Below are 26,344 nucleotides of genomic sequence, written 5' to 3'. Positions count from 1 at the left end.
ACAGTATTTTACTGACTCAACAAAAGCATAATTAAATTTAATGCAAGGAAACAAAGCGTTTGTGCAGCATGATTTAATGCATTAATTGTGCAGCACCTTCGAGGGTGCATGCCATGGCCACCAGGGAGCAGCATGATAAATGCATAATATATTAGTGATGGCCCAAAAAGAAAACGTTACAATTTTGATCAAGATACATATTTTCTTCTCTTGGATATGTTCTGTTTTAATTAGCAAAGTTGTAGCCATGTTAAAAGGCACTGTTTTAAGAATCAGTTTATGTACCTTTATGTGCATTCACAGAACAAAATCGTTCTGTACATGCAGTAAACAACTCTTTTTTTTTTTCAACATCAAAAACTGTGGCTTATAGGTGGTGCGGCTTGTATATCTTTTTTTTTTTTTTTTTTTTTAAGAGCTGCTGTGGTTTTTATACAGGTGCGCTTTATAGTCCGGCGATTACGGTAATCTAATATTTAAACAGTTCAAATGCTTAAAATTCAATTAATTGGTGGAATATAACCTCCTTAAAATTAAGTATAGAATCAAGCTCATCACAAACTTCTCCCACATAGCAACTGAGTAAAAAAAATAATAAATAAGTAAAACAAAGAGAATATTGTGTTGATAGATCATGGTTTGATTAATATGGTCAGGAGAGCACCGAGGGGAAGATGCACTTATATGATGTGAATGAATAACAAATTTGGCATAGCAGAACAATTGTCTACCGTGATTTACATCTGCAACATTGCAAACAGCACAAAGTTGTTTTTTTGTAAGTCAATGTTGTGCAACTCAAGCCACTATGTGCTTCAGGGCACAGCTTCATTTTGTAAAAAATGTTTCCCCTTCATTATAAATATTATTTCTTCAAATTAAAGCACATTATATTTTGTATGAAGGTCTGCTGCTAACCTGGATCAGAATATAGCGCTATTAAACCAGCACATAGCATCTGTGCTATCACATCTTAATAATCATCAACGCTGTCATGCATAATGAACTTGTGACATGACAGGATGATTTGACAACCACTCAACTTCCTGATCATGTGTTGTTTCCAAAAAGAACATCTTTGATAGCATGACAGTGTCATCAAGTGATGGAACATGACTTACAAAGATGAGAACTGACCTCATGCAAATTTAACTCTTTCACCTTTTCCTTCTGAATGACCTGAAAGGAATATCAGAGAAAATAAAAGCATTAGACACTGTAGAATAGCATAAAAAGCAGCTTATTATTTTAAGGCTACATAATGAGACAAATATGTGGTTTATATTAATGATTGCTCGGACTCAAGGTGATCTTTACTTCCGTCAAGCAAGTTGTCACTACCTAATTTTTGCAGAATTGATTATCCTAGTCATTATTCCATTTATTACATGGATAATGGCCTAAACAGGGTTCCGGCCGGGTATTGCAATTATAGTTTCAAAAATGATTAATTTTAGTTTTGAGGCAGACATATGTCTAACATTTTTTGTCGTTGACCCAGCCATGAATAAAAAAAAAAAAGGACCTATTTGATTCCTGCATAAATCTGTATTAAAATGCAAATGGTGGGATTTGTCATTTCAGCACACCTTTAACTACAACATCACAGAAGGCAAACGATAGTGTCATGTTTGTCTAGTCTTAAAGTTTTATGTAATCCTCCATTACCTGAAAAGGGAGCTTTGAAGTAATTGTGTTTAAATCATGGAGAGAAAATGGTGAGTGTTGCCAAGATGGCAAATTTGCAGCTCGACTTCAAACCACCATTACCGCACGGACACTTGACACACACAACAGAGAACCAGTAAAAAAAATGTTTTAAATGGCCTCTATGCTTACTTGTTTGTATGCATAGAGCTCTTTGTGCGCTTGGTGCCGTAACCTGGGGAGACGTAAAGACAAAACATCTTTCTGATTAGCGAGTTACCTCCACATCATTACTACACAGATCATTCAGAGATCTTGGGGGGGGGGAGAACAGAACAGAACAAAACAAACACACTTGAATGCCTTCTCCTTGTCAAATACTTGCCGCATGACACCAATTCTAAATATGGGATACCAGATGATAGCAAAATATAAAGGCGCTACATTTTGCGTGAGATTGCACAACTATGAGAGGGCCGTTGAGGAGGTTGTTTGTGTTGACTTTGACCTACGTGACTGCACTTGCTGTCATGAGTCTCATCACTGAATCATTGGCACCGGATTAACCAATTACAGGTTTAGTAAAACCCTAATTCCTGTTCCCTGTTCAAAAAATGCCCCCAAAGCAGGTACGGGTATGATTCCATTTGCTACATTTACAAATAAAAATTCGGAACTATTGCTAGCATAAGGGGCAGAACCACGTCTGGCTTGAACCTCTTGATGCAGATCTTCATAAACATTGCCAAACAAAAGTCATCTGAGTCAGGAGAGAACAGGCACAGCACTTAAAAGGAACGTCTAGGCTACGAGAGTGACAACAAACATGGAGGACAAGGGGAAAAGATGAGCGAGAGAAATAAGAGAAATTCGTAGGTTTGTAAGATTTACCTCCATTATAAGTAACCTTAACCTCTCGCAGCAGAGTGAGAGGGATCTGTAAAACAAGCAGCACAGTCTAGGAGAGAAACTGACATTTTGTAATAAAAAAAAAAAAAAAAAAGGGGGTCAGCAGGTAAAGATGCAGACTCCCAAGGGTCAGAGACGGTGTTGAGGGGGAAATTCCCATGTGGCTTTAGATGCACATTTCAAATGTATCACATGTTCATTTCCACTAAGCAGAAATGTGTTTAGTTCAGTTTGTTGTTGATAAATAAGACTTTTTAAAAAATACATTTGTTGCTTTATGACATGGAAAGAACAACAAACATTGATGAATGTGCTCGCTTGTTGGCGTTAATTCCTGATGTCACATTTTTGTTGACTATATTGGCATGTTACACGTTGTTTTTCAATTAAATTCGGTTCACACTGGCGGCACGGTTAACATCCGCCTCACAGTTCATAGGCGCAGGGTTTAATCCCGGCCTCGGGCCTTTCTGTGTGGAGTTTGCATGTCCTCCCCATGCCGGTGTGGGTACTCCGGTTACCTCCCACATTCCAAAAAACATGCATGGTATGTTAACTCAACACTAAATTGTCTCTAGGTAGGATTGTGAGCGTGCATGGTTGTTTGTCTTTATGTGCCCGGCGATTGGCTGACAATCAGTCAGGGTGTACGAAAATAGCTGGAATAGGCTTCAGCATGCCCGTGAAGCAGTTTGGATAATGGATGGATGAATTCAATTCATAGTGGCTTTTATGAAGTGTACAGTACTGCTTGGTAAAGCATGGTTAGTTATCTCCTTTCTTTAAATGAGTGTTTGAAGACACTTGATAGTGTGACTGTGATTATTAATTAAAAAAAAACATCTTGGTCTAGCTGTTGCAACAAATTGCATGATGCTTTGTGAATATATGAAGAATATGGCACAACCAGGAGCAGTATTGCATTCAGTGACAAATCCTTGCTTGCTTGGCACACACTTTGACTTATGTGAGCTCTGGGGGAAGAAATCTGAAGAATATGTCAAATCTACAAAATACCACTGACGGGAATGTCTGCTCTGTAGATTAAGCCACAGTGGCAGTTCCAAAAGATGCTGTAATGCTTGAAATATATGGAAGGTCTGTAGGATACACATTGAGTTTCTTTAATGCATCTGAAGAGTGATGGTCACTTTGGGAGGTTGCATCTTTAGGTGCTTTTAAATGAGCAAAAATGCTATTTTTTTTTAAAACCTCTCATTGATATATTTTTTGGGTTTAAATCATTGTACTGCATCAGAGTCATATTGCATACTGGGGAGACTCCACACCTAAAAAAAATGAAATGAAGAAACCTTTTGGATTAAAGGTGAGGCGTTTTGAGCAAATATTGAATGATTCAATTTTGTGGACAGACATTAGTAGTACGTTGTGTAATCTGGGAGTACCTGCTTTTGCCAATGGAAAAGCACCAATAGAGAGTTGTGCACCAAGCAGGGCAGGTACTAGGCAGTGCAAAAGTTGCAGCGGGTAAAAATGGATTAAAACTAGATAATCGGACAGACAGTGTCATGATTATCATCATGTGGACAATATTGTTTTTAATATTACTTTCATTTCAGATTAGATAATCTAACACATTTGCAAAAACACTTCTCCAAACTGTGCTGTTGAAATAATTTACCCTTACAAGCACAATAAATACAACACAATTTAAAAAAAAGTACAAGTAGATAACATTTTATAGCTAACACATAATTCAAGCATATTGCGACATGTTTGCTGCTAAAGCTAACATTGTTCTTGATCTCGTGTTCTCCTGAGAATATATTTTTTTAGCATTAACGTATTTGTTATTTCTTATCAAGTAGTTATGTACAAAGTTGGACTACACACTTTTCTATTGAACTTAAAAGGCCAGTGAAACCTGGACTAAACTGGATCCCTCCAAGAAAAACTAGCAGTGCTGTGTTATATGTTGCAATATTTGTAGAGGTGGGCAACCTTGCAGTAGTTAAAGTTGACTGTTTTGCAATATTTGTTTCTCTAAAAATACATTTAGGGGGCTCTATTTTCGTAGACTGGCGCACAAGCACTCGGTGTAAAAACTTTCCCATCTTCATTTTCGTTCCGGGGCAACTCAAAATGATCATGTTTGGAAATTTAGCAGACCTAGGGCGTAATCTAATAGGCACCTGACAATTTGGTGACAGAAAGCATTCTAGACCTTAGACCAGCTAAAAGCAAGTCTAAGTTGTGGCACAGGCATACCGTGACTTTGGTGGATTTGATGGAAGTGCAGACAGACAGATTCTGTGCTCCGTTGATATGTGTGATAAAAGTTGTATTATTTCATTCATAAATGTGACATCAGCGTGCAACGAATCCTCTGAATCTTTGTAGGAATTAATTCATTGAATGCGTTAATGTCATCACCATTTTTAATAAATTTTTCCGCGCTTGACTGCGGCACAACTATGGGTGGTAGTGTGGTCGGCGATTGAGGGTGGAAAGCGATCTCCAAGTCACTACTTCACAGTGGCCAAAAAAACATCATCCGCAAGTGCAGACCTTCTTGTATCCCCTTATAAATGTACTTTGCAGGTGCCAATCTCCTGCATGGACTCCAGCGAGTCTGTTATGCATCCGGCATGTAGCCCGCAACCTTTTCTGAGCTGAATTTAAAGGGAATGAGAGCAGCCAATTCGATTGGCCAGGAATCAAGTCGGTTGTGTTCATTCCCACAATGGCGCAAACGCCCATTTCTACCTGCGCATAACTACAAAAAATACCTAGAGAAATTAAAATCCACCCATGCGCACAGTTAGACTACATTTACTCGCATAAAATCCGAAAATAGGGCCCTTACAATTTTAATGCATTTTTTGTGCATTGGAATGAGGCCACATAACATGCAATCCACAACATCCAGTTAAGATGATCAAGCTAAAAAGGTGTAATAGTGCTTACCTTATTAGGTAGCAGCAGAAGAGGAGGCTGAGGATGAAGACAAAGATGGCTGTCCCAAACACAACAATGTAGATATTAAGGGGAAGGTTCTGGAACCCTATATTTGGCATCCTGAAACTGTAGTGTGAAAAATCGGAGCTCATGGATGTTCTGGAAAGCAAGAGAGACCACAATCGGTCACCACACAATACATACTGGAAACATGCAGACCAACAAACCTAGAGGGACGCATCAAGTCAAAACGAGAAGTGGAACTAAAAGGTCAGTGAAGTTGAGAGTTTTCCTTTCATTATGAGGCAGAAAATTGGTTTTAACATGAGCATAAGGTATTTGCCTTGTACTGCCTTGTAGTGCCTTAATTATGGATGAATTTTTCCAGTATTATCTTTTGAGAAACTAGACAAAGCATCCAATGTCTAACAGCAATATCCGTCCATTAACTTTCTACTCTGCTTGTCCTCTTTAAGGGTTCAGGAAACTAATACAATTACAGCTGAATTCAGGCTAGAAGTAGGTTCTAGGACATGTATTTCTGTATTTCAGTTTCCTGAATGCGAGGAAGACTTGTTTAACACAATTCCAACATGCTGCGGCAAATCAATATCAGTAAACTAAGTCCTTCATAAGCTGTGGTGAAAACACACACAGCTAACTGTATATGCCAACAGAAATGGCAGCAAGTGAATGGAATTACACATAACATGAATAATAAATGAATGCATAGCCTCCCACACACACGTATAAGCATGCAACAACATAATCCATACAGTCTGGACATTATTATTATTACAACATTGGTGGTTGTGGTCAAGAGGCTCTTCCAGAATCTAGGCAAGGGGCATGTCTGGACATGTCTACTCCCCCTGAAAAGAGGAGCACAGCCCAGGAATAAATTCACTCCTTGTGGAAGTGACTGAAGACACTCCCCATTTGCAAACATCATGATTGAGGGGGCGGGGGTGTCAAATTCAAGCCATGAAATGTGAGCCGATTTTTTTGGTGGTGCCTTCCAAATTATACAGTTTTAGGGTCATTTCAATTGTACCGTATACAAGGTCCCTCTGGGAGCAACTTCATTATATCTCAGAATATAAAGACAATTTTGACATTATTAAATTACTCTTTGACATCATTGTAATCACAAAAAAATGCCATCATTGATACAATCTCAATGACGTAAAGCTCAAAGAGATCGGACTGCTCATGGCAACTTTATTTAGTTTTCATAACAGACCAGAAAACATAATACTTTCTCATAACATTTACATGTATCCTTTGGCAAGATCTGCACCGACCAATGCCATTGAAGTATAATCCCAAATCGATAAACTGGAGACTTAAGACAATTGCTCCCACCACTGTGGCGAATGTTGACGGGAAATGTAAACAAAGTGAGGCCAGTGACATTCTAGAGATGGACTACTGTGACTGTACTCAAATGACCTGGACCAGAATCCTCAATAAAATGTTGAAGCCATTCCTGGAAAACCAGGTCAGTCTGTTCAGAGTGCAAAACAAGGATACTAGTGCATAAAGTTAAAGCTGAAATTGAGTGAAGGGAAACGTTTTTAAAGAGACTAAGAGCCCTAAATGGACTGTTGCCACCCTTAAATTACGTTTTTCTATAATGCCTTTGAAAGATATGAACATTATTGAGCATTCTACTGTAGATCAAAAAGTTAAAGTCAAACAAGTAGGGACTAAATGTCTGATGTGCTATTGTAGGAAGTACAGGTCACTAGGACAGTGATCATACTTCGGTAATAAATCTTTACTGGTATGGTTGTCATTGCAACGTCGGCGCCAGTGAGGGAAGCCTTTGGGATTTTGCATTATGAGGACATCTAACCCTTGCTGTAAACAAATGGCATGTCTCCTTTCAGGTGTCAATTCCACTGCAAATGTGTTACTGCAAGCACTGCAAAACGTTTGGGAGGATTTCATTTCCATGTACACCACGGGGTAGGGCGCAAGGCGGATGGGAGCCAGTTCAAGCATGACTATTGTTGCTGGTTGCTAAGTGACTGTTCAATAAGTGTCCCGGTGCCTTTACCAACTTTTGGTGGGCTATAGCTTGGCTCTAATATGTTTATGGTTACCCTGGAAGTGGGATAGCCCCATCTTCGGCCCCTACCCAAGGTTTTTCATTTCTCACAGATGGGGTTTTCTGAGTTTTTCCTTGTCCTGTTTAAGATCATGGGATGCCAACAGTATTTGTCAACTGTAGACACGTGAAGCCCTTTGACCCATTTCTGAGCTTAAGGGCTATATAAATAGATTTGACTTGACTTACTTATACCATACATAGAAACACTGGTGCCTCTGTTATGACTGTTGCATTACCTCCAAGGGAGAACACTGACACACTGAGATTATGTCTGCAAAAGGCTGTCACTGGAATATTTGGGTAAATTGCTTCCATCTGTCTATTATCGCCACTGCTTATAGTGTACAGGGAAGTTCAGTGCAGGGCTGACTCATGGGACGGATGATGGTGGGGGGCGGGGGGGGGACTGAGGAAACTGGATAGACAAGACTAAGACAAACAAACAAGAATAAGATATACACAGACTGCTCAGTTGAATGACAGATTTGAATTCCTAAAACTACTTTCAGTATAACCACTGCACTACTGCAATGCCTGTTAGTTGCATCTGACCATAAATTAACTCATATTGTCATTTTACTCCTGCAACAAAGCAGTTATATTTAGGCTTGACTTGACAGCATCCACGTGTCTCGTGGTTGGCTAAGTCTTCTTCTCGTGGTTTGTATCTACTTTCATCTTCCCAACATTTTCACCACCTAGTGTTTCTCTCACTCCAAATGTTTCACATTATTACATAACCACACTTGTGCATCACATTTATTGGCATGAGCAAGTGCATGCACAAGACTCTTCACGGTCATCCCACACCCGAACCCCTTCCAAGGACTGTCAACGACGATAAGGCACCTCTGCCAAGGTTTTATTGTCATGAACTACTCAGCCGTTTCCACTGACTGTCTCGATATAGCAACACAAGATTAAATTACGGAATTGTATCAAACTTGACAATGATGCCAGGATGCAACTCGAGACGCACCCTTGTGTGACTCACTGTGTTAGCAAACTATCATGCGGGCTGATGACTAAAAACCTCAACACAATGAACATATCACTCTCCAGTCAGAAAACGCCTTGAAGGCATCCTTAACAATCCAATCGTGACCTATTGCTACAAAAAAAAAAGAAGAAAAGATTGATCAGTGAGAACCTCTGGATATCACATCACTCTGAAATAGGGAACTGCATCGTAATGTGGTCTAACTTGGTCATTTTCCAAAACTTTAAACATAGATTTGTAAGAATATCCCCCAAAACACAACTGCCGTTTCCACCTACCTCCACAGCATTTCATTCACAAGTTGTAGCTCTAAGGAGAAGTGGAAATTTCCACTAGCAGCCGCGAGCACCATGAGATATACACATCTGAAACCTAATATGCTTAAGGGCTGGACTAAAGACCAGTGCCTCAGAGGCAGAACAAGGAAATATCCAGCAGGTCCCACTGTTTATTTGCATGTCCACACTAATAGCATGTGGCTTAGCACAGAAGGCAATACAAAGGGCGACTGCTAACTTCGCATTGAAAACACAGTTAGGTCGAGCGTTAACAGACGAAATCTAAATGCCAATAAAGGTTTTAGGTGTGGCTGGTAATTCGTAGCAATAGCAGCTTGTGATGGGGATGATAATTGATTCATTTCTCATTAACCAATTGTGCAGAATTAATTGCTGATTAATTAATTGCAAACGGAGGCAAATATTAGTCTCCTCTTGGCAGCGGGCATCAGACACACGTCTGATCCACTCAACAAATTTTTGGGACTGAAGATGGCCAACTATAGGGCAGCTAAAGCATACATCCGTAAAGATGAATCTTCTACGACTCCATTAAAATGAAAGTTAATTCCAGCAGATTTGCAGTGCAACTAGAAGTTAATATTTAACTATTTCATATTCTCTGTAACCTTTCATGTGCAGATTTGTATTTGAAGAGTTCAGACTCAAAGCAATTTACCATTTAGACAAAAATAGAGCCACGCCTATCAATAGGCTGTCTATCACATATTTCGATGGTCTTTTCCCTAACACTGAAAACAAAACAACTTCAGAAAGAGTAAGATCTTTTTCCCAAATGAGCATAAAAATTGATTCATACATTTACTTTGAATATCCTAAAGAAACATATTAACCTGGAATCAGATGTTAAAAAATATTTTTTTTCCTCAATTTACCCCAAAAAATTATGTGTCTTTCTTTGCATGAGACCACATCATTTATTTATTACATTTTTTGTACGAACAACAGATGCTCAATGGATGTTTTTAAATGGACAGACAGACGATGTGAGGACGTTTTTTTTTTTTTTAAACAGATTCAATACAATGTCTGATTTGATACTATTTATGCCTTTGATCACAGACACAAAAAAAACTCAAAGCAACTATAGCTCATCTAATGTTAAGTGTGAAAATATGACGATTACATGAAAATGAGGCTGGGGAATACCTAAATAGAACTATAGAAAAAAAAAAGCTATGACCTTTTCTAAATTTGCGCTTCTGCTCCCCCCTATCGCCCTTCTCAAAGCAAAGCCCACCATTCCATCATGGCCCCTTATAGTAAACACAAGATGACACAAACAAGAGGAACTGACACACACAGCTGTCTCTCAGCTATTTTTTTTTAAGTGGTCACCCTTCCACACAAACCAAGTTGCTTATCTTTGCTCATCAATTATGCGTACGGTTTAATGTTTCACAGCAAACTGTATGGCTGGTCATGAACGCAAGGTCATGGTCACTATTAGTCAAATTTGTCTGCTTCCGGCAGTTCTGGGTTTATCTGTCCGAAAATGTCAAGATAAGGAGGAGTATTGATTAGCACACATGTCCATGTTCCTTCCTTTAGGCAACTCTCGCAATAGTAAAGAAACTGATTATACACTACTTCATATATGTCTAAGCATGTAGGCCACGTGTCAAGTGGAAGGATTTGGCAACACAACTTATTTCCTGTGCTGTGTAATTTAGGATCCAACTATATTGGCTAACAATTACTCAACTTCAGATGTATGCTATGCTGCATCATTTCTGGTAAGAGACTGTAATGCCCAATCCTCTAAAATCCATTGTGTCATCACATCATTGCAGGAATTACCTTTAAACAACAAGACAACAAGCTTGGAAGCATGAAGATACAGTGCAGGGAACTCTCATATGGGTTATTACTCATCTAATGTATGGCCAGCAATAACCGCAACCATAGCCAAAATCAATCAAGAACATTAAGAAATGAGAGACGATATAAAATCATCCCACTGGTGTGATTGCAGTCACAGATTATCAACATAACCAAGAGGGTGCCTCTCTTATTCCGAATGAAGGGCACGTTTGCAACACATGCAATGGTGAAATACGTATGTACTGTGTACCGGATGAAGTAGCTGGCAATGTGACTTTGTGAAGAAACATTATCCAGTGGCGATGTTGTAAATGTACACTTTGGTGAGGCGCAAGCATGACAACAGCGTGATGGTTTACCGCTGTTATTTTGACTTTGTAGCGTGTAATATACTCAGAAATGCACAGACATTCACAAGCATGTTTGAATGGAGACAAAAACAATGTTGTTTTCAAAACTATTGACACTTTATTTTAATCTTTTGTTTTCATGCTCAAAAAGCATTTGGTGTGTAAACAAATTTTGCTTATTAATTTTTAGTTGATCCCAACCAATAACACTGGTCAACGGCAGACTTTAATCACAGATGGCTTAATGTGTCCATAAATGATGCTGAATAAAAAAAAGTCAAGTTTTTTAGTTGTTTTTTTTTTAAATTTGAGCTAAAAGAAAAGCTTGCGCAATACAGATTTTACCATGTGTTGTATTTGATAGCTATGAGATTTCAGAAAAAATATGGACCTATTCCTGAACTTAACATTTAATTAATAAACATTACTATTGATATCATGAAAACCCGTTGTGCCAGAGAAAAAAAACAAGGAGATTTGGCACAAAAAAAATCACCTACAAAAGTATGACATTGTAACGACGAAAATATACGGCATTCCCCTTGGTAGATTTCAACCTATGAAGTCAAAGTTAGCTCCAAAACGTTACACTGACCCCTGAGATAGACCAGCACCTGATGAAACCAAAATATTCAATGTACTAGAGGTACAACATAAGTCGATTAATCGACAACTAATCGATTATCAGATTAATGGACAACCATATTGATAAGTTATTAATCATTTAGAGATCTTGTTTAAGTCAACAAGTCCTCTGAATGTTTGCCTCACAACAGTAAATATTCTAAATGTATTTCATCCTCCATGAAAGAAGACTGATGATATTTGTCTTAATTCCAAATAAAACAAGCAAAACTCAGAACTGTGAGGCATATTTGCGAACCACTTGTCCAACCATGCCATCTAAAACAGTGGTGTTTTCTTCAATTAATTGGGTGTAAAACACTCTTATTGTTTATTCCTGAAAACACTACAGTAATTATATTTAAGAATATTTGCTAGCTTTAATGCTTTGGAGCAATCTGGGGTGCACGGCTCTCGCCCAAAGACATCTGGAATAGGCTCCAACTCAATGAGAAAGTGCTCTAGAAAATGGATGGATGGATTGATGGTATTATTTATTGAGTAGCTAAAAAAAAAAAAACACTGCTGTTATTTCCGCAGCACCAGGCGCTTTGCAGGAACCCTCAAGATACCAAAGCAACATTTGCAGTAGTCTGCTAGAAACAGAACGTGCTCCGAGAACACCAGCACCTTCCCGAGACACGATGTGGCACATACATGATTTCTTGTCAAAATTCCCCCATTTAACTAAATCATCGCAGAGGTACGAGATAAAGGACTTCATTAGTGTTATTGTGGCAAGCAATCCAAGTTCCAAGGTAGCAAGTTCCACTACTGCATGCTAGGTTTCATCATACTGCCAATTGCTGCCTGATTAAAAAAAAATTATACCATGTCTGTCTTAAAACTGTCATTAATGTCCAGCAAAACAGGGTTCAATAGTATGCAATAGTAAGTTGTTTTGTTGAATTCATGTCTTATTTGCGATGTTACACTGATCAGCAGCTGTGAAATATGGGTTATGTAATATTGTGTCGCCCTATGTTCACACAGCTTACAAAGAATATGAGCTAAAAGTAGTAGCTTCTTGTCCACACAAATGGTAAAATGTGTTTGATTGCAGAGATTACAAAAAACAGGAAGTGACACAAACTGGGGCAGTATTATGGTTTGATCTGACACTTGGTGACTGAAGGGAGGCTTGCATACGTTGACAAAAATCAGGTCACAAATTCATCTTTCTGAACACCTAAAAATGCACTCATAGGTAACAATGTCAGGTGTGTCAGCATTCAGCAAAATCAGATTTGAGTTGAGTAATTGCCAATTTCAAACCATCAACATAAACCCATGAAATGAAAAGGTAGTAGTTACTGAATGTGCCTTCTTTTGCTACTTCAAAACAGCAAGTAGATTTTGTTTCTGGGACTAATTCTGCCTAATAACAGTCGTTTGAGGATATTTTCATTATTATACGTTGTTGGAAAACATTTTATGCATGTTAGGTTTAATGAAGTTTTCCATTCCACATGAATGGTGAAAACTGCAAAACTGCAATTGACTTTCGGCCAAATCTAGGGTGCTGTGCATCTCCCACCCAAAGTCAGCTGGGATTGATTCCAGCTCACCCACGACCCTAATGAGGACAAGTGGTACAAAAATGGATGGATGGATAAATACACACAGCGGAGTAGAGATTGTCTGCCTCAGATTATAAAGGTTCTAATTTTGACTCAGGCCATCTTGTGTGGAGTTGCATTTTTTCTCACATCCCCAAAGCTTACATGTTTAGTTCAATGAGGACTTTCAATTGTGCAAGATGTGAAACTCCACATGAAAGTGACCACATTTGAAACCTCAAACATTAGAACTGAGGCAGATGTGCTAAGAACGAGTCCACAGTGCTCGCTGCCATAACACGTAAGACGATAACGTTGAAAATAAATAATTGTTACGACAGCACGTGGATTGTACCTAACCATTATGTGAAAGTGTACCTAATATTGTGTCCAGTTTCAGTTTGTGTGCGTGGGTCACTGTGGCATGATGATGATGAAAATGACATTCAGTCACGTAGACAAGAATGGAAAACAAAACCGTTTGACATTTGACCACCGGGATAATAACCCGCGGAGGAATGTGACACACAAGGTCGTCCGTCAATACGAGCTGACATCTTTAATTATCGCCCGAGTGTGATAGAATCTTGTCGAAAAGGACGCGAGAGCCCACGGGGCGTAGGCTCGCTTGCTAGCCCAATAAGCCCCTTGCGGTCAGAGCCAAAGCGTGGTTCCACGTCAACAAAACACTCGAATCAAACACAAAGTCATTTATGGAGATGAAGAGGAGAGCGTTTTTATGACGTTTAGTGGCCTCTTTTTTTTTACCAGCTCGGTAGCATCGTTGCTCGTTGCTAAATGACGTTAGCTAGCTTGTAGTAACTATTATGTAAGTAAATGAAGAAATGTCCACTAACTCACCATACAGGGACGTTCCAAACCCTCGCTGCCGTCTCCTTCTTTTTCAGTGTCTCCCAAGTCTGGAAGTTGAAGTGGAATGCTGACGATAAAATGAAAAATAAATTAAAATAAAAATCCTTAATTGAAATTGACGTCGCCCGATGCCGCGGTTAGGGGGGTCTTCATCACGTACCGCCGCCTGTGTAGTGCAGTTAACGGTGACTTAAAAACACACATACACACACGCACACACAAGAAACAGGGTGTCTCAGTAGCTGGGTCCGAGTTGGGAGGCAATTGGGGGGAAAAAATCGTGCAGAACGCGCAGAATTTGAAGGATGCGTTGTCCTGCTTTATGTGTCGTCTTCGTCCTACGTGGGGGTGTTTTCCCTCAAATCCACGAGAGGACGGGAATGGCAGAAGAGCAGCACGGTCCGCACGTAAACGTGTGTTTGTTTTTTTCTCTTTTTTTTAGAGCGTCCACCACGACCACCACCACCACGAGTGGCTCAATCCACACGTTCTCCTCCCACTCAGACCGGATGACAAGAACAGAGCTGAGCGTGTGTAGCTGCTGTTGGCTCGTTTCGAGGACGGCGTGCCTGCGCGGTACGATGCCAAAAACAGAAGAATGAGGGAGGCAACACGCTTTTGAAGAAGTGGACGAAAAGCGTTCGCGTTTTAACCAAAACTAATTTCGGCTAACAGCCAGGCGGGGGCGAGAGTGTAGTTTGGAGATTGGAACCAATGCTGCATTCAGATTTCCTAGGAAATATCAGTATTAAGGCAGCATGATGACCTCAGGAGGGAGCCGTGAGATAATCAGACAGGGGCGGTGTCAGAAGTTCTTCAATGGGGTGGCCAGAGTGACATAACACCTAATTGAGGGGTGTCTTTACACACACGCAAAAATACACTTCATTTGCATTCTTGTAACAGACTCTGTAAACAAGAAGTGTTTGTTTATTATAGAATCAAGTATGGTGTGCATGAAGATTTTAGTTGATACTGATAGTGAGAATCAAATGTTCCTGAGTAAAATTTAAAGTTTGCATTCATATCAGTTGCAAGTTTATTCTTTTAATTAGGGCCAGATGAAATAAATCAGTAGTTTATGGCCCTTCAAACATCGGCCCAACATGATTAGCCAAATGGACGATGTTTTTAAACCTTTATCTACATTAGCAATTAACAATAGTTGTACTCGAGAAATATTTAGGGAATCCCGCAAAGGGGCCATACAGCGTAACAGACAGCAGATTTCTGTCCAAAGTTGGTGTCAGAACAATCCCTCACATTTTCATCAAATACCATAGAAAAATACACTTGGTGCTTCCAGTACCTCCATCATGAACAAAATGCAAATGTAGTAGCATAGTAGTCCCAAGTGTTCATCAAAAATGAGAAGGATTTTATTCATGCAAGTATATTCAATATTATTTTCAAGTCAATGTAACTTAATGGACAATTTGAAGATTAACGCTGTTTTAGATACAGAAAAAAAATTACTTAAATAGCAATTTCATTAAAATGCATTACACATAAAAGTTAAAATATGTTTAAGAAGAACCAGTATTGAATGTTTAGAACGAAATAGTTAATTTCAACTGAACTATTCTTGGGCAGTGGCTCTTTCCTGTACCACTGGACAGAGCACCACACTTTTAGCTTCACTGGGCTAAGGCTATGACTTTGTTTTCAGTGGTTCTCATACTCTCTTCTTTTTTAGGACAGGACGTCACATGAACTGACAGTTGAGGGTGTCGACCCGCTTTTGACAGCTCCCACCACCTCACCACTTCCTCCTTCAAAAATATGAATGCGCTATCCAGGAAGCCACACTTTGGCCACCCAGCCCGGCACTTTATTCCCTTTGAATCGAGTGGAGGAGCGCGCCCATTGCCCAATAAACGTCACTGTGAGCGCATGTGAATGAGGTGCAAATGACAGGGCCGCTTTGTGAGATGTGTGCGGAGCGGGAGTGCCATGTGACACTCTTGAATGGGCTGCCAGGGGTTGGCCAGGGGGGAAGAATGACAGCATCCACAAAGCCCCATTGAAGGAGCGCAGACTGCCTCTGCTCTTCCTTCCCCTCCATGGAGGAGGCTGCTGCTTGGTACATACTCAAAGGAGGGATTCATTATAAAGAATTGGAGAGAGGAGCACTATTATTACCATGTTACACTTCTTTCATTCCTTTATATACTGCTTTTCCTGTCCAATAGTCAACTGTCCAGTTTTCTACACTCCAATTCAGCTCACCTATATGATACAATTAGCTAATTTTGAATAACTTATGCCTGGAGTGAACTGAGCTTCCTTTGGGAAACAGACACAATTTCATGTTAACACAGTAAGGACAGAATTATTGATTAGACTCAACATTTCATCGATTTAGGCAGAGCAGGGCACACATTTCTGGGGCGGGGAGTGGCTTGCACGTTATTTTGGAGTCAGCCAGTACTCCCATAACATCTCCAACTGGTCCAAAATGTTACTGCTCGCCTTTTAACTGATGCTCGGAAGAGGGAGCACATAACCACAATCTTGGCTTCTCTTTACTGGCTAAGCGGAGCCTCAGAGGGGATCGCGTCTTTTCTGTTGCTGGTCCTTCTCGCTGGAATGACCATTATTTGAATGTTAGGCAAGTCCCTCATAAGATCTCCCACTCAGTGTCAATAAAATCACAAATATTGTGCTGATCACTTTTATATTTTCACAGATTAAATTGGACATGAGTAGAGCTGTCCATCTACATATTGGTGATGATTGGTCATAGTTTTCAGACAATAGTTGACAGCAGAAAGTGACAAAGCAAGCCAGGAATCAATATCAATATACTTCCATCCTTTCTTCAATGACATGGTCAGGGTGGAGCCCTTCCCACAAATGATGATTTTTTGGTGACATAAGCCTATATATGTGGTTGGTGCTTTTTTTTTTTTTTGCAGTACTCTAAGGTCAGCTCCCAAGGAAGTGAAAATTGCAAATGTGCTATTAAGATGCGAAATAATTTGGAATATAATCTCTGTTCAAGAAAAAAAAGAATGGAGGTAGACTGCCCACTTAATGCAGCAGCTGCTAAGCATGGTGGGGAGAGAATGTGGAGTGTGAAATACAAGGAGAGATAGATGGCACTCCGTCACACACACGTCAAAGAAAGTCACATAGAAAACACACTAACGTATACTGCGGTGTGTGTGGGGGTGTGTGGGTGTGCGTGTGTGTGTGTGTGAGTGACCTTTGGCCTAGTTACACTTCACACAATGAGTTTATCTATTTTCACTCGCTTTTATTATGCTTTTATATGGCAGTATAATTACAATGCAGTGTTATTTGTCATTGTTAATTGCGCAACAAAAATGTTGGGTGAAGTCAGAATTTCAGGACAACAAACTTTGATAACATTTTAAGTTGGGTAATTCAACTATATGTTTTAATTTTTGCAATTGTGAAAATTGGCTTTCTTGCATTTCACAACAAAGAAATAAGAGTTTTTTTTGTTATTTCTTTTATTGAACCCTAACCTAAAAAAAACATCTTTCTTGCTTTGTTGCGCTAGCAAACATTGCTTCCATTCAATGTTTGTGATTTACATTTATTTTTTCCCCCCGAAATTACTATTTTAGGCCCAAAATACAACTTTTTTTTTTTACAGTGTAGTAATTAGTTTTCCAGTCCATTCATCAATTTCCGTGCCTATGTACCAATCAATTGCAGGGCAAATTTAGAGACACTCACATTCATATCATCAATGAATGTAGGTCTGTATGTTGCCTGCAGAGAAGTCAGGAGAGTAAATCACAATGGCATCAATGACTTGGGAATTCGATCTATCAAAGTCTCTTTTTAAGTTTTCAAGTTTGACAAGTGATGCGCAATCATGTAGTTTTACTACACTGAACACCCATCAAGAAATAGTCATAAACATGTTTTGAGAAAACGTGATCAGAAAAAATAGCTTCTTGAATAATTTATTTTTAATACCATCAATACTGGCGGCAACACAGTGAAAACGCATCTACCACACAGTTCTGAGATTCTGCGTTTGTCTCTGCGCCTCTCATATTATGCCTTACACAACAATCTATATACATTTTTTATGGTGATTTTACTCAGAATTTATTTTTTGTAACGTCTGTTTTTAAATTAGCGGTAAGTGTGGTTACAACTCAAAATATAGACTCGTTGTGCCTCCAGACTTATGCCTATTTGCTTCCATCTAGTGGTTAATAATAATACTACACGTCCGGATTCTTTTACCAGTTCATAGTTTTCCTCACAACGAAGTTTTTACGATTTTAATACAGCACCACATTGTATTTAAAACAAATCGGTCTTCGGTTTTAATTTGAAGAGGTGACCCAAAAATATGAAATTCTCCACTCATAATTAAAGCCTTTCATGTATTACTGTACTCACCTCCATTTTCAAGAGCCCTAATGGTCCTAAATAATGGGCACTAGACTTCACGCACTCCTTTATTATTTATTAATTTTTTTACTTCAACTATTTGCATAATTTTGATTACCTGGAAAATGTCTTAAATTTCTGAATTGAAAATTATTTATTCATTTTCGATCCAACTTCTCAAAGGGTCGCGTGTGAGATGTCTCTGATCTGTGTTTTTTTTCCTCAGGTTTGATGGTTTCTTAAAAACAAATTAGAAGCACAAGATGGGGCTAGAGAGAGCTGATTATATTCCTCACAGGTCATTTGACTTATGTGTCATCGTTAGGTCAAACTGACAGTTTTGAACAAATATTAGAAAATGTATTTTAGGGGGAAATTGCATGTTTGTTTTTGCAAATATATCAAATAATTTTTGCTGAAGGCAAACACAAGGTTTTAAATACAATCTCAAATAACTTTATTGTGTTAGCATGATGTTTCTTTTGTTACATTCGCCATAAAATTCACATGAAATATAGGTTTGTTGATATTAAAAAGCTTGTGGTTTAATTCAAGAGCAGGCTGGTGGGAATTACATTAAACAAGTGGGACGGTGTCACCATTGGACAGCAACGTTTCTGTTTGCAGCAAAAAGTCATTATTGTAAGAAGTAGTATGAAAAGGCTTGGAATGAAAGCACAGCTAATTTGCTAACAAAGGGCTGCATTGACACATTGGCTGCAGCAAACAAGGATGGTCTGTATGCAAGGGTTGAGCATACAGTCAAAAACACGTTACCACTCTATGATGTAGTCTAGTGGAAGTACACATTTTCCCATAGGAAACAATGGAAAAAGAAATCAGCAGTTAACCACTGTATGATAAGCTTGCCCATAAATAGCGTTGTAAAAATTGTTGAAATTCCAACTATGTGAAAAATGTACAAAATGGTTGTCTTTGGGGAATTCATAAACAGTGGTCACAAGGAAAAGGGACTGATTTATTTAGAAACTAATACATCCAATAAGGACTCATGTTGAAAGGACTATTTATTCATGAAACAAATAACTGCTTTTATCTTATGATACATTTCAATACACGATTGCATTTTAATCCTTTAATTTAACAGTAGAGCAACACACACTATTTATATACGTGTCTTGAAATTGCCTCGCAAGTGTTTCTTCAATTAATCCAAACTTTTCCCTACTTTGGTCATTGTGGTTTAAAAAAGCAAGAATATATTTTAGACTTTCGAACGATCGCCAGTTACGACTTCCGGGTATGTTGATTCCGCATAGCGCTGCCCCCTCACGAGGGAGTATCCAATCACAAGACGCGTCCATCACCTTCAGCGTAAGGCCAGCGAGAAGGCTCACTCTAACCAACTCGTGATCGGATTGGCTATCGCAACTGTCAATCAAATCTGAAAGTCCATTGACGTTGACAGGAGAGATGCCTGCACAATTGCTTCTGAAGGCCTCGGAAAGAAGAGTGCGTGCTATTGGTATTGTGAAACCTGCCTGGCAACAGGAGCTAGCTGAATTCAGATTGGATAAAAACTCTCAACTAAAAATACAAAGCTAGGATATAATATGACACCAATGTGAAGATTATGATAATTTTTTCTGTATTATGTTAGGCAAGCAGAGAAGGCCTTGAAAGCCTGAACCGCCCGCCACTGTGTATGGTGATATAAAGATTTATTAGAAGAATTAGAAGGAGTGCTGGCTGCAGCTTGGTCTTTGTAACACTGTTATACACAGCCGCACAATATAAGACATCTTGTCATTAATTTATAATTTTTCAGTCTCACTCAGTGCTGGCAGTGGTGAGCATCGTATGAATTTGTCCTCAACTAATTATTCAAAGGTGAGTCCTGACCTCCATTTAACATGAGTTTCAATAGATTGGTCCATTCTGAATGCTGAGACATCTCCATTCAAGCAACCACATTCTCAAAGCTGTTTATTTTTACTTCCCCTTTTGACATTTTTTCATCTATTTCTTCATCTTTCATTCTTTGTTCAGACTTCTGACACATCCACCGTGAGTAACCTGTGAATTTGTGCGCAACCATCCAGGAAGCATGACTCATTGAACGCTGAGGTCGGCTGTAAATCATGGAGCAAGGATTTTTCCATACACTTGTGAATGTAAAAAGTAATCTGTTTTAAAAACATAGCACACTTTGTACATGAAGTTACTATAGTGGATGTGTCGTCACCAGTGGGGCATATATAGACGACTTCATCTTGAAGGAGAGCATGTGTTTATATTCTTTATGAAATAAATCAAATAAAAGTAATTTAATCAAAATACTGATCTTATGACTGAGCACATGTTTGGAGTACACTTTTTTGGGGGGGGTGTTATTAATCTAAATTAGTCTCATTGGTCTATTTAACATTTTTAGGCGGAAAGTGGAGATTTTATAACATTGTGTGACTGTAAGTGATGCCAGCCTAGAAGGAGCAACAGGCTACTGTCCTATCCTTTTCATAGGATGTGTAGAAAATTAAAGGATGGGTGGGACAAGCTATGAGTGCTTTCTAAAGAGCAGCTACATACATTACATCTTTATATATTAAATATGTTTTATATAATTTCATTATTAACACTGTAGCAATTGAAAAATGTTTTGCCTCTGTATTTGTAACTGTTCTTGCCAATGTTTTAGATGTGTGAGAATGTGTGTGTGCCCGCATGTACATTTTTTTCCATCTATCCATCCATCTATTATCTGTACCGCTTCTCCTCACTAGGCGCCTATCCCAGCCGTCTTTGGTACACCCTGAACTGGTTGCCAGCCAATCACAGGGCACACAAGACGAACAACCATTCACAATCAGAATCATTTTGAGTGTTCCATTAACCCACCATGCATGTTTTTGGAATGTGGGAGGAAACCGGAGTACCCGGAGGAAACCCACGCGGGCATTGGGAGAACATCCAAACTCCACAGAGGGAGGCCGGAGCTGGAATCGAACCCACAACCTCTGCACTGTGAGGCCATCGTGCTAATCAGTCACCGACAATGCCGCCGCATATTTTTCAATATGACAATTTTTTTCAACGTGAAAATTGTTGTTGATTGTTGAAAACAAGATTTTTTATTTATTTTTATTTTTTTGCGGACCACCTGAGATAGACTTGGACAACCCCCACCACTGACTATGATTAACTGCAACAGTGCGAGTCGACTTTGCAAGTCAAGTTACAGTACGTACCCCTAAATTTTCTACTTGCCTTCCTAAAATTTCAGGTTCGGGGCCACGGTGCTCCTAGTAAAAAAATAGGAAGTTTGGAGGGGTGAATAAAAATAAGTCCAAGCTTCCAGCAGCATGTTAAAAGTGAGAAAATCTTCGCCTTATTATGTCCTATTAAATTTAGTTACGTTCATTATTTTTCACTGTGCCCCAACAATTTTCTCATCTGCAGTGTGACTGCCGGCGTATTTTTTTTTTTGACAGTTTAAAAATCTTGCCAAACATCTGTGGCAATCACGGCCTGTCACATTTTTCCCATGGTGGCCTGAATCTGGACTTTCTTAGCCGGCGGGAGCATCGTGCAAATGGAGCCTCATCAGCCGTAACAAATGCCTGCCAGCTTGCAAGTGTCTCAAATAAAAATATGCTACATGAATGCACATCAGCCAGCCAGTGAGACAGTTCGAATCAACAAAGTTAGTACAGCTGCACTGTATGTTGTGTAACAGGAGATGTGCATGTGTGCAGAAATGGGCCAGCTCCCCCACGGAGACACATGGCGGAGTGGCCTATCGGATTACAAACACGGACGACGAAAGGAGAGCCCAGTTTGCTGACCTTACATGGAACAAAGTATGGAGGTGTCTCGCAGTCACTACTTACAGTTGCACGTGAACTTTGAAAACTCGGCTCGATCCCGATACCAGCCACTGATATAGATAAAAAAAAAATGACATCAAGTAACACTGCAGAGGTGTGACACACTGGCGAATCATAAAGTGTATCAGAAAGAAATTATTTTTTTCAGAATTATCTGCCATTGTGGAAATTGGATTGTTCTGTATCAAAAGTATTCTTGATATCGACGAATGCTCAAGGAGAAAATTCGTATTAGTGCTGGTGTTAAAATATTGGTATCAAACAACCCTAATAATAATAGAATCAGAAATGTAAGATTTGTTGACATCATCAATAAAATCGAGCTGTCTCGACAAACTTGCCTACCCAAGTTAGGAATGAGTACAAATATATACAGCATTTGTTAAATAGTTTTCAACGCACTTTCAATGTCAGCAAGTGCAGCCTAAAGTCATTTGGAATATGAAACCACAAGCTTCAGGTTGGATGCGACGCATCACAACAAACATTTTCAGATATGGCGAGAGGTGATGAAATGGATGCCGGCCTGAGTTCTGGCTAGGCCGCTCGAGGACATTCACAGAGCTGTTCTGAACCCACTGCTTTGATATCCTCGCTATGCGCTTTGGATTGTCCTGCTGAAAGAGAAACCGTGGCGCCAGTCTGCGGTCAAGAGCGCTGTGGAACAAGTTTTCATTTGGGGTGTCTTCATTGCTTCTTCCATTTAAAAAAAATAAAAATAACAAAAGAGCAAAAATCTCAGAATATTTTTTTTTTCTATGATGGCGTTATAGAGATTTTGTGTGTACAATTTGATATCATACATTTTGGAACAGCAAAATGTGGGGAAAGTAACGAACTGCGGCTACTTCCCGGATGCACTCAGCATCTTTTTTACGCTTTTCATGCCAGTTCGAAATGTTAAAAGTCACAATGCAATGACCCTGTTATGAGTCAATAAAGAGTAGTTTTGTTTGAGTCCATGCTTTTATTTTACAGCAGTCAAGATTTAACACATGAACAGCAGTTATGAATATTAAAATGTTATTTGAAATATTGCTTTTACAGCTACTAAAGGTTTTGTGACGATGGTTGTTTTGACTCTTCAACATGTCACATAGCACAAAACGTAATAAGAATTTTGGTTGGCAGATTTGTTTCTTTGTTGGAATACTTATTCTTGGCAATAAACCTTTTAGCCTTTTTATAACCATTTTAAGTCGTCCCACATTTGTAAGGCATTTATGTGTTAAGCAGCTGATCTGAGTATGTGGGTTGCGCCTACGAAAGATTTGTCAAATCTTCGCTGCCAATATCCACAGCTGGTTTTGCTGTTAGATAATTGCGGTTTGAAGAAAGAAGACATAATGGCAGTTTAACAAGTTATTTGTGGAACAATCAGGAGCCTCAGTAGCGTAGTGAAGAAGTTCCATTCATAGCTACAACAGCCTGTCCTGGTGTAGAATGGCATCTGATTCTTTCACCGGCATTGGTCACAGGTCAACAAAAACAAGCCAATATGGTTAGGTTAGGAACAGCACACTCATTGAAACGTAGCTCCTCTGCTTATTCCGGAAATGTATGTTTCTTACAAATTTAAAAGGGTAATAATTAGTGATAGACCAATATGATGGTTTCAGGGCCGACACCGATACCGATTATTAGTAGTCACGGTGGCCGATAATTGAGATTTGAAGCCAATATTTATTTATAGATATATTTAGAAAAATAAAAATACCAAAACTTGACTTAGTTTCAATGCTTTAAGTACATGTTTATCAAACTACTAGTGATTAACAGCAAAATACAATACAATGAAATACAACTTTATTTATAGCGCATTTCACAACCGCTGGAGTTGTAACAAAGTGCTTTCGATATGGTGTACTATGAATTAGCGGGAAATTCACAAATTAGTTGTGAAATGCGCTATAAAAATAAAGTTGTAGTGTATTATTTCAGCAAAGTCTGTTGCTATACCTACCTCTGCTGGCGGGACCTCTCCCGTTGAGTGTGTGTGGTGTGTGTGACTCGATGTAAAAACAGGCAGCTTACTGCTGATTGGCTGTAGAAGTAATCAATCTGTGGGTGAGCCAATCTGCTTCTGCAGGCAGGGCCACGAGCACAGCAGAGAGACAGCAGAGAGAGAGAGAGAGAGAGAGAGGGAGAGAGAGAGAGAGTGCGCTGCAGCGAGCCAAAAAATAAACTAGCTTTTACTTTATCTGTCTTTAAATTAAAAAAAAGGCCAATGCTGATAATCGTCAAAATGCCAAATATCGGCCCAGATAATCACTAGTAATATTCAGGCTTTCCAACATTATCAGATCATTTACTAAAAGGCAAGGCAAGGCCAGGCCAGGCAGGTTTATTTTTATCGCACAGTTCATACACAAGGCAACTCAACAAAGCATTGTTAAAACAAAATAAATAATCTACCAAACAAAAAATTCCTTACTTTGTCACATTGGATCCATCCATTATCTGCTGCATATCCGGGTCGGGTCACGGGGGCAGCAGCTTCAGCAGGGAAGCCCAGACTTTCCTCTCCCAGCCTTGTCATCTAACACTTCCGGACGAATCCCCAGGCGTTCACAGGCCAGCCGGTAGACATAGTCTCTCCAGGGTGTCCTGAGTCATCCTCGGAACACTTCACCCGGGACGCATCCAGAAGGCATCCAAATAAGTTTTGCCGGAAGAGGGAGTTGAAATTATTTTCTGTCAGGCGTTCCCAGCAAACCCTCACCATGCGTTTGGGTCTGCCGGGTGGAACTGGCATCTTCCCCCACCATCGGAGCCAAAACACCAGCAGGGGGTGAACAGTTGACAGCTCCGCCCTCTCTTCACCCAAAGTGCTCCCAATTACTCCCTTCCACGTCTCACTGTCATTGCCCACATGAGCACTGAAGCCCCCCCGAAGAACGAGGCAGGGCCCAGGGGGAGCGCTCTCCAGCACACCCTCCAAGGACTCCAAAAATGATGAGTACTGTGAACGGCTGCTTATGCACCATAAGCATAAACAACAATCAGTGTGAGTCGTGCATTGTCTGGATCGTCACCGTTTGCCATGGGTGACCCTGCCAGGGCAAAAATCCCCAGACAACTTCGCTCCTAGTATCATTGGGACACGACAGTAAGGTGACACCTCATGGAGGGGTGGAACAAAAAATCAGCATTTTTAAATAGTGTGATAAAGAGGACCACTGTACATAATGTTAGTCAGTATTTGACCTCATTTTGTTGTTTTGAAATTTCAATGTAATTGAATGTTTACATTTTTTCCAGATTCATCTGTTCTGTATATTCTATTATGACTTGCATTGTCTGGATTTCTTGTCTGCACCGGTTACAATAATAACACCAGGGTGGTGGCCACTCATCCCTTTCCTGGACTTCAAAAATAATCTACATGTACACTCTCAGCAGGCGCCGATGTCCTCTTTTTTTTTTTTTTTTTTCCAGATCTCCACTGTCGCACCACCGGATGACAGAATACAGTGGGCCAGGACATATTGTGTAGTTTTTTTTTTTTTCCTGCCGTTTTGAGGCCAAAGCTAAGGCAGGAAGCTATATTTATTATTGCATCCTCCTTTTTCATGTCTATCTCTGTCCGCCTGCGACCGACTGAATAGCTTACGCCACATCCATTATGCTGCTTCCTTTTCCCTTTGCTCCATCCCAGCTCACTCTTTTAGCTTTTACGGGCTCCAACAATAATCTTGTTTCATGCTCTTATGAGGTGAGTGGCTTTTTTAAGGGCAGTGAAATAATTTTTCAGATTTCAGGTTAAAGAGGCTGACGCATGTAGAAAAAGGCACGTGAAAAGAGAGAATAATTCGGCCAAATGAGACAATTCCTTGTAAGGGAACCGCAACAGATCACAGAAATCTGAGATATGTGTTGCGCAATCGGTACCCTGGCCTTGGGCACAAAGTGGGTTTGCAGCAAGAGAAAGGGTCAAATAAGGCGTCGGAGTATGCGATGACATCTCAGTATAATGTATAAGCTTGGTCTCATTTA

At 39.6% G+C, this 26,344-nt stretch overlaps 1 protein-coding gene across 5 annotated transcripts in view; it reads right to left on the bottom strand.

The window, feature by feature from the left end:
- Positions 1-25,056, bottom strand: part of rnf24 (ring finger protein 24) — a 30,264-nt gene extending 5,208 nt beyond the window's left edge. For 2 of the 5 annotated variants that reach the window (XM_088302801.1, XM_088302800.1), the window contains exons 1-4: positions 8,870-9,009; positions 5,485-5,634; positions 1,840-1,882; positions 1,138-1,179 (exon numbers count right to left, since the gene is read on the bottom strand). In XM_088302801.1, the coding sequence (XP_088158927.1) occupies positions 1,138-1,179; positions 1,840-1,882; positions 5,485-5,634; positions 8,870-8,943 (309 nt within the window). In that variant the 5' untranslated portion in view covers positions 8,944-9,009. Of the gene's footprint in view, positions 1-1,137; positions 1,180-1,839; positions 1,883-5,484; positions 5,635-8,869; positions 9,010-14,108; positions 14,796-24,782 lie in introns of those variants that run through there. The other 3 variants (XM_088302804.1, XM_088302803.1, XM_088302802.1) reach the window with 3 other exon arrangements.
- Between the last annotated feature and the right edge of the window lie 1,288 nt (positions 25,057-26,344).

This window comes from Idiotropiscis lumnitzeri, chromosome 8, assembly GCF_059441095.1.
Source record: "Idiotropiscis lumnitzeri isolate Australia: NSW breed Sydney's pygmy pipehorse chromosome 8, RoL_Ilum_1.0, whole genome shotgun sequence".
Taxonomy (NCBI): Eukaryota; Metazoa; Chordata; class Actinopteri; order Syngnathiformes; family Syngnathidae; genus Idiotropiscis; species Idiotropiscis lumnitzeri.
This window is presented reverse-complemented; position numbering and strand designations above follow the sequence as displayed.